This window comes from Cupressus sempervirens, chromosome 10, assembly GCF_028749045.1.
Source record: "Cupressus sempervirens isolate cs-2001-9-10 chromosome 10, ASM2874904v1, whole genome shotgun sequence".
Taxonomy (NCBI): Eukaryota; Viridiplantae; Streptophyta; class Pinopsida; order Cupressales; family Cupressaceae; genus Cupressus; species Cupressus sempervirens.
In genome coordinates, this window is record NC_143127.1 from 67,060,152 (window position 1) to 67,069,203 (window position 9,052).

The 9,052-nt window shown below is 33.7% G+C and overlaps 1 protein-coding gene across 1 annotated transcript; it reads right to left on the bottom strand.

Annotated features, from left to right (window-relative positions):
- Positions 1 to 284: 284 nt before the first annotated feature.
- Positions 285 to 7,712, bottom strand: LOC149532603 (plant cysteine oxidase 4-like). Its single transcript, XM_089804516.1, has 5 exons — positions 6,939 to 7,712; positions 2,405 to 2,592; positions 2,180 to 2,321; positions 600 to 809; positions 285 to 490 (listed from the first exon to the last, which is right to left on the bottom strand). Exons 1-5 carry the CDS (start codon positions 7,048 to 7,050, stop codon positions 375 to 377), a joined length of 768 nt encoding a protein of 255 aa, XP_089660642.1. The 5' UTR covers positions 7,051 to 7,712; the 3' UTR covers positions 285 to 374.
- Positions 7,713 to 9,052: the final 1,340 nt, after the last annotated feature.

Below are 9,052 nucleotides of genomic sequence, written 5' to 3' on the forward strand. Positions count from 1 at the left end.
GGTATGACATATTAATTCAAAGCAGCCTGGCCTAGTTGTTGGAATAGAAATAGAAAATTTGGAATAAGTTTTATGTTCGTCAATTAGAATAGGGAATAGGAATACATATTCCCATTTTACCTCTAAAATGAGCTTACACCTATTCCAATAATTAGTTGTTATTGGATTAGCCACTCATATTCCCAATATTCATTCCTATTCTCCATTCCTTATGCCTGCAACCAAACAGACCCTAGTAGTTCAAGCTTAATGCATATACCTTATAGTCTAATTACCATCAACAATGATCCTCAAATATGTACATGATATTCATTTCAACACAAGTAAATAACTTTGGTAATTGACACACAATACAATTGAAGTAGCACTAGATGTCAAACAGCTTGAACAATTATGGGGCCCCTATATGCTTGTCCATTCACCTTGAAACTACGTGGTCTCTCTATCTCCTCCAACCACACACAATCCTCGTACTCTTTATGGTCTTTCCCTGTAAAACAAAAAACAGAAACCAAATATACAAAACTACCATCAGTAAAATCATTAAACTAAATCTGAGACAACAATTTGAAAGACAATTAAAAACAAAAGGAACTTACTTTTGAGAGAAAGACCTGAATAAGGACGAAGTCTATAGTAGGAGGGATCTCCGTCTGCATAAGGTGGAGAAAGTATATCCAACACTGCGCATGATGTTAGAGTTGTGAAACAATGTATATTCCCTGCACCTGCTGGATATAACACGGTGCTCCCACTAGATGCATTATAAATAGTGTCCACCTTCAGCTTTGCCAACTGCATTCCACCAACTGCACACAAATAGTAAAAGAGATTAAAGCATTGCTACATTCTCTTAATATAAGAACTTGTGTTTCTTTGTAATGAAGTAGAATTTTTAATATAAAAAAGTGGGCTCCCCATGAACAGTTGACTAATTAACTAGAACACATTTGAGTAATGCAGTTGATGTATTGACTAGAGCACGTCTGGGTAGAGTGCAGCTACATACTTCAACCACATTTGGCTAGAGTGTAGCTAGATACTACAACTCGGCTAATGTATTGATCACAACACATCTCAGTAGAGCAAAGCTGGGTAGTGCAATTGTTGAATTGACTATAATACATTCTAATAGTCATGATGGCCACCTTTAAACGTCAAGCATAAAGGAAAAAATTAAGTTTGGTAAAACTAAGTCAACTTTGACTATTTAATACTTTTAGTGGAATCAAGTCTTAATGTGTAATGTTTAAGCTGTCCCAATCTTAACTAGTACATTGAATACCACACTTAAGTAAAGTGTAGCTGAGCATTGTAACTTGTGTATTGACTACAATACACCTAGGTAGTGTAGTTAGTGTATTACTACAACACACTCTCTTGGGTTGTGTAACAAATGTATTGACTACAATACATTTGGCTAGACCACGACTGAGTAGTTTGACTCATGTATTGAAATCAATACACATTGGGAGCACAATTGGCGCATTCACTACAAAGCCTTGGATAAAATGCAACTGGATTATGAGACTTGTGTATTGTGGCAGTACAATTGGTGTATTGATAAGAACAATGTATGAATGAATAGTACAACTAGTACCTTAATTACAATCTACATTTTGATGGCACAACTGGTTAATTGACTACAACACACTTAGGTGGCACATCTAGATAGTGCCACTAATATATTGACTAGACAACATCTAAATAACAAACTAAAACAAAAACTTAAATCTTACCAAAGCAAACACTTAATTTGTTTATTCAAACTTCTTTTTATATTGTATGTTTTAGTTTGCTATTTAGCCAATATCCATTGACTACAACATTGGTGTACTACCTAGAACATACCTGAATAACACAACACTTGGGTAGAGAGCAACGAAGTAGTGCAACTGGAATATTGACAACAAGCACACTGGTGTATTCGACAACAACACATCTAAATAAACTGATTGGAATGGGAGATTGGTGTAATGACTACAACACATCTGAATCTGAATAAAAAGAGTGATTCAGAATAAAAAGAGTGGCAAGTGAGATTAGTGTATTGACTACAAGACATCTTAATAGCAACAGCTGGTGTATTGACTACAACACATCTGGAACGCTTCTTTAACATTTGTGTGGTATCTTGCATGTAAAGTTCATAAGCAAGACAGAAAGTGTAAGTACTTACAATGCTGTGTGTGTTGATGTTGATCATGCCAATCATATGCTGAAACGTGCATTGAGCCATATAAGACCTTGCTAAACACCGTCATCCCAGGGTGGTCATGCAATGGAATTACTGCTGATTTTGGCAGACAAAATATGCCAATCTGCATTTCAACAGAATACACATTTCAGAGAATGAACCCACTTAAAATCAATGCATAAAAGTATGTGGGTAGCTTGTATTTACCGAGAAACTGTCACATTCATGAACGTGCACATATGTGACACTGGAAGAACGAAGAGATTGTGGAGAGGTTACAACTGCCCTATTGCTTGTCAGTCTTCGCCTCTTGAGTGTGCTCCCTCTCTCTTCTTCATCATCTGCTCTCACTATTTCATTCTCATCAAGCCCAACATCTACAGGCTTTATTGTATCTGTAATTTCATTCATAGTAGACAAAACCGAATTTAATTATTTCGGAAATAAAGCGTATCAAACAATAAGAAAAAAACAATCTTGTTTGCTTATAGTCTCCTCAGGTTATCCCCAAATCATGCTTCAATAGTGAAAAACTCTCCATAAATAAATTGAGGCATTTATCCACAACCATTAGGGCACCATAGCTTCCAATGTCAAGCTAATCTAAAAAGAATTGATTTTTAGTGGGAGGAGTAATAAGGTAATTCTTTTGAGTGGAAGGAATAATAAGGTGTCAGGTCTGATGACTTAACATCACAAACTGTCTGATAGCTTAAACATCACAAACTAAAGTTTGATTCTTAAACTTAAAAAAGTTAAATAAATTAAATAGTGAATATTGACTTATTTTTAGTGTGATGGATAAGAGTGGGGTGCCAGGTAAGCTCGGCCACCTCGGCCACCCTTAAATTTACGTGACTGAAGAACACTTCGTGACTCGAACCCGTGACCTGCGTGCTAACAACATGGTATATTGTCGTGAATCGAACGTGTGACCTGCCTGCTTTAGCCAGAAACTTGCTTTGTTTGTTACATAAGAACGGCTGGGCCTACGAACTATAGTTTGCATTCAGAAATGGGAGAGAATCGAAGTTTGACTCTGATAGGTACTAATAAGTATAATAAAACACTGAATAATATATTCATTCTCGAAATTCTGAGTAGTTCTTCGATTAATGTGTCACTCTATTTTTAATTTCTTATTTTTTAATAATGAGAAATTCAAAAGGTGTTTGAATCCCTAACTTTTCGATTGTTTTAATTCAAAATAACCTAGAGGCAGATAATTAATATTGAATTTTTTTTTAAACAAATAAATTATTATTTTGGCATTTGATAATTCATGATATATATATTTTGGGGTCTTCTCTTAAATATTAAGTTTCACCTTTATTTCTAATATTATAGAAAGTATGATTTTCAACGTAAATTGGAAAAAATCAAAATTTTAATTAAAGTCTTAATTTTTTTATTATTGAATAGTTGGCACCATTACTTGTTGAATAGACCTATTTAAACATTTTTCAAAATAGGTCCAATGAGTAAATTGGATACACATAAAATTTTGTATGGTGAATGTAAAATATTGTTAATGTCTAAAATAGTTGTAAAAAGAGAGTTACACCTATTGACCAACTTATGGCATATCATATCATATAATTTTTATTTAGTGAAAAGATAAAATTAGTTAGTGAAAAAAAATTGAGTTGCTTTGGAGTGTAAGAATGTCTACATATACCTCTCTCATAGTAATTTTATTATTATTATTATTGTTGTTTTATGATTTTTATAATTGTTAAAAGATTGGAATTGTGCAATACTCTCTTCAAAAATATGTATGTAAAAAGTTTTTATACTACTCTACTTTCTTTAATATATGAAACTCAAGGAGGGATAATAAATTTTATTGTTTTTATCATATAAATGTTATCAAAAAAAATTTGCATCTTTCCACCTTTTCTTTGTGATGAAAAGTGTGAACCATTTTAGTGAGCTAACCTCGTGATTTAAAAGAAATAGTTACCATGTATCAAAAAATGATGAGGTCTTTCATCTTACAATATGTATTAACAAGATGGCATGGGTTCTTCAAGCTCAAAATAGGACATCTTTAAGATGACTACTTTGACTTGCTTGCACTACAATGAGAGGCAAAGAGAATTTTATAGTTAATTTTAGTTGTCAAAAATAATGGATGATTCTTCTCTCTCAAAACAAAGGGGCTCTAAAGACTCATGACCACTTGAGTAAATATATGGAGGATCCCAAAAGATGGTAATTCTACATTGTCAAATATTGCATAAGGACTATCTAAAACAAGGGATTTAAAAAAAAAGTAATAATTTAGGAATTCGATCATAGTTTTACAAAAAATAAGTATATATAAGTCATACAACAAGATATTTCAAGCAAAGAGAAATAATATTTACACGAAGGAAAATGATTCTAGATTTAAAAGATTCTTGTAATCTTCTCTACTATTTACTACTTTGCTTTTAAAAAGTTAAGAATGTCAATTCAAAATTTGGATTCAAGTTTCCTTGTATCATGCAGGATAAGACTATACTTGCATTCAATTAATCAAAGATGTGTTGAAATGAAATTTGAATAGTGATCAATTGTAAAGATTGTGGTGATAAGTAGTTCTATATTCAAAAAAACATATGAAAAATAACAATAAAAAAATATATATTCATAAAGTGTTCAAGTATTGGACTTGCATTGAAAATGATGATCTATGGCTAAAGACATTTAATCTTAATTTAGATAATGAATATTGAGATGATAAAATAAATACAAGATGTCATATAAAAATAAATAACATATCTAAAAATAAATGAGCTATGAAGATCTTCAACAAGTTATAAAAAAAAGCACAACACTAAATTAGAACTTAATTAGAATTTTAAACATAAAGCATTAATTTAAAAAGAAGTTAAGTAGTATTGAAATTAATTACCTAAATTTTATTTTTGGTAATATTCTATACAAACATCACCTACAATAAAGATTACTAAATCGATCATGATACATAACATTGTTAAATAAACTCAAAATTTTGAATGGGTTTTCCAATTAAATGGACATCTAGACAAAATAGTGCGCATGCTTATATATGTGATCTATGAATCCCCTAGATGCCATAATCTCATCTTCCTCCATTACCCGTTTTACTAAGGGTCCGTTTGGCAACAGGAATACAAGTGGAATAGGCATATGTGTATTTCGGAATATTTTAATTTTCTGTTTGGATGCACCAAATCGGAATAGGAATAGGAAAAAAATTGGAATACGTATTCCAATTTTGACCCAAAAATGAGGATTTGGTAATCCACCAAAATAGATGGAATAGGAATACGTATTCCTATTCCAATTTTTTTATTTTAGAAAATATAAATTTTTAGAGTCCGTGTATTCCGCAACAGATTTTGGATGAACCAAACAAGAACACGAATACATAACCCCATTCTTTATTCGAGAATAAGTATTCCAGAATAGGTATTCCTATTCCCGTTTTTATATTCCCGCAACCAAACGGGCCCTAATTGATTTGTTAAAACTATCGATAAAGATATTTCATATTGTCTCTTCCTTGTACGCGTGCACTTCGTCATTTGATTTTGATAATAGATTTGTTGGATCAATAGAGGGCTGTCTTTTTCTCATGCACGTTTCCCACAATTTTTTCAACTGAAATGCTTCGGTGTTTTCCAATGTACATAATTAGGTCTGTTCGAACTGAAATGAACTGTTTTGAACTCATTAACACCTACAGGAGTAAGGGGATGCACCAGCCCACAGAGTGCATCGGATGAAAAGCATTAGTCATGGCGGACCATGTTTTTTTTTTCAAAGAAACGATTTTATTTTAACAGACCATATTTATTTGAGAGTAATATCTAATTTTTATAACTCATATATTGAGTGACCTTCCTGGTCCTTAATGACATTACCTATCCAAGAAAGAAGAAAGATGACAGCCATGCCAGCCATAAATCTGGAATATGGAGCCTAAAAGATTTTTGTTTCCCTCTAGCAACATGTGTTTATGTGTGACTTTTAGATATTATATAGAATGAAATGCAACTGAAATTAGCGCCCTGCCATGTTTTTAAAAATTGTGTGCTTCACATTAAGCGCTACAATTTGATATGAAACCCTCATAAATTTATGATTTTTACTACAGTTGCAGGCCAAAGATTCCCTGGCCTTACATTAAGAGTACACGATGCGGCTCAGACAAACCGTAATCGGCAGTAGTCACAAATTCGTAGGGCTCACAATCATGTGAATTTCTTAAACTTAGTTTTTAAAAGTTGAAGATTTGATATGTCTGGTAAGATGATTGAGCTAGGTCGAATCTTCGGATCGAAGTTTGAAATTCAATTTTTGGATCGAAGTTCGAAGTTCAACTTTTGAATTTGAATTCAACTATTGGATCAAAGTTCGACAAACTGATTTGCTTATAACAGTATTCAGAGACAGAACATTATAGCGAATTGTCAAAATCTATAGAATCCAACTCATTCCGCCGAAAAAATGATATGGAAGCCCTGCTCATTGGAAATATACAACGGACAAGCCCTCCATATGTTGATTCGTAAAGGAAATAAATGAAGAAAACAGATCTGAAGCCAGAAGCAAGAATTTATAAATAAAATACCGAGAACCGAAAATTTCACAAAGGAAAAGCCAGGAGCAAGAATTTATAGATAAGATACCGAGAACCGCCTTCAAAATGAAAAGTTTACAAAGGAAAAGCCGGCTAAAGCGAGGAGCAAGAATTTTGTAAATAACATACCGAGAACCGCCTTCAATCTGTGAATTTGCGAGGGAGGAGGCACAACTTCCTCAGGCGACAGAATCTCCATACACGTATCATAAAGCCTCTGCACTGCGCTTAAATTTCTCATCTTTTCCTTACAACCAGACCAGATCGTACGATCTTTAACTATTTACAATCTGCCGAGAGGATATTTAATGAGCAGAATGAGGCAGTGGAGAAACAGGGGGCTGTTGAATTTCCAGGGACTTTGGGCCTCCAGTTTATCAGGTAAGCACTTCCTTATTTAATACTCTCGTGACTTTATTTAAAACAAAGATCGCAATAAAAACACAATCGTTTACTTTTCAATCCAGGCATATGCATCGTGGCGATCCAATATCCATACACGCCTCAGGCAAAACAATAGATGAAAATGGCAGCGCAGAACAGAGGGAAGCGCGCCCACCATTTTCCTGTTTAAACAACTAGTTTTGTAAACACGAGTGGAAATGGAATCATAAAAATCTGCAAGTCAAAAGCTTTGAAATGTCAAAGGGAATTTTGGGCGACAGGGAAGAACTGTTTTTATATTTGATTCAGGATTCTTTCCAAATGTGGTATTGATCACGGATTTTGCGGGTGGAATTGAGAAAAATATTACCAGGTCCGGGATTGAATTGGACATAGCCCATGGTTTGAATTCTGTTTTCTGTCAAAATCTTGGAGCACCTGGTCTTTGCTATTTGTCACCGCGATTTACATTTACTTTCGGTGGGGTCATTTCCAGTCCAGATAATAAAGAGCGCCGTTCTAGACCCTAGTTTTTTCATATTTATATATAGATACTTTTCCTCTTCCAAGTGACTTCTTCAAATATCTTGCTACGTACAGTCTTTCTCCAAATAGAAGTGCAATATTAACTACCGTTTTAAGTTGGTCCCACCTTCGCTTTTTAATATTATCCACTCCTAGTATTGCAAAACTAGTGTTGAAAGGACCTATAGGTAATGCAAAGTGATTGTCAAGGAGTTAAGAATGGTCGAAAATAAAGTAATGGACATAGAGAAGAAGTTGGGAGTGTTCCCTATTCATCCTACATGCAAGAAATACATGACTAACAATTTGTTGGAAACTTATAATTGAAACAATTGTTGTTTTGTCATTGATGTCAAATCTACTTAATCTAAATGTCATATCTATTTGATTGATGAAGAGGATTTGATAAATTGCTCGTAATAATAGCACCTAGAGGAAAGGTTGAGTTATGAAAAGGAAACTACAATGGACACTTGATTAGTTAAACTTTGATAAGGCATAATGATTGTTTATATCAAGAAAGTTATGCTAAGTCAAGCAATGGAGTAAAAGGTTAAGGAATACCAAGTGATGCTAGTGTCAACCAAGCCACAGTATGTGCTGAGAAAATCTAGTGTTCACCGAGCATCAGTATTGACCAAGCAAGATAGTTGATGTTGAGCCAGAAGTTTTACACTGACTAAGTGCTTAAGTGATGACCAAGTGTCAAAATTTAGTGGTTGTCGATTGACAATGTTGAGAATGAATTTGAGGAAATCGTAATTTCTAGTTGACTCAGTTGATTTCTTAGGAGATGTAAACCATGTTGAAGATATGATTGATGAGTTGGATCATTAAATTCAAAGTGAGGATTAGGTAAAAACCTTATAGAAAAATTCTAAAGAAGTTTCTAGAGGATGATTAAGAAGATGGATAGATACAAAAGATCATGTTGAGCTTGATCATAAACCCTAAGATCTACGGTGATCGTGGAAAATGGTAAAGCAAGAAATGCCTATTTAAAAAGGTAAAGAGCCAAACTTATGATGTGTGAGAGGAAGAGGCACACAGAGAAAGGTGGATTAGAGTCGCACAAGTGTGTGAGAGTGAATGTGAAGCTAAAGGAGATTTCTTGCCCATATGTTGCTGATATTGATAAGTGAATTTCAGTAGATGGCTTAAGTTTTGTTGGAAGGAGAAAATTGATTGCTTGAAGGGTTGCTAAGAGAATCAAGAATAGAGATGACAGTGGAGGGCTTATTAGTGAATCAGTACATGAACCGAACAGTGATCTGAACTTGCAAAGTGAGTTGTAATCATATAGATCAAAACTTATTGTTTTCTTTCTAATCATT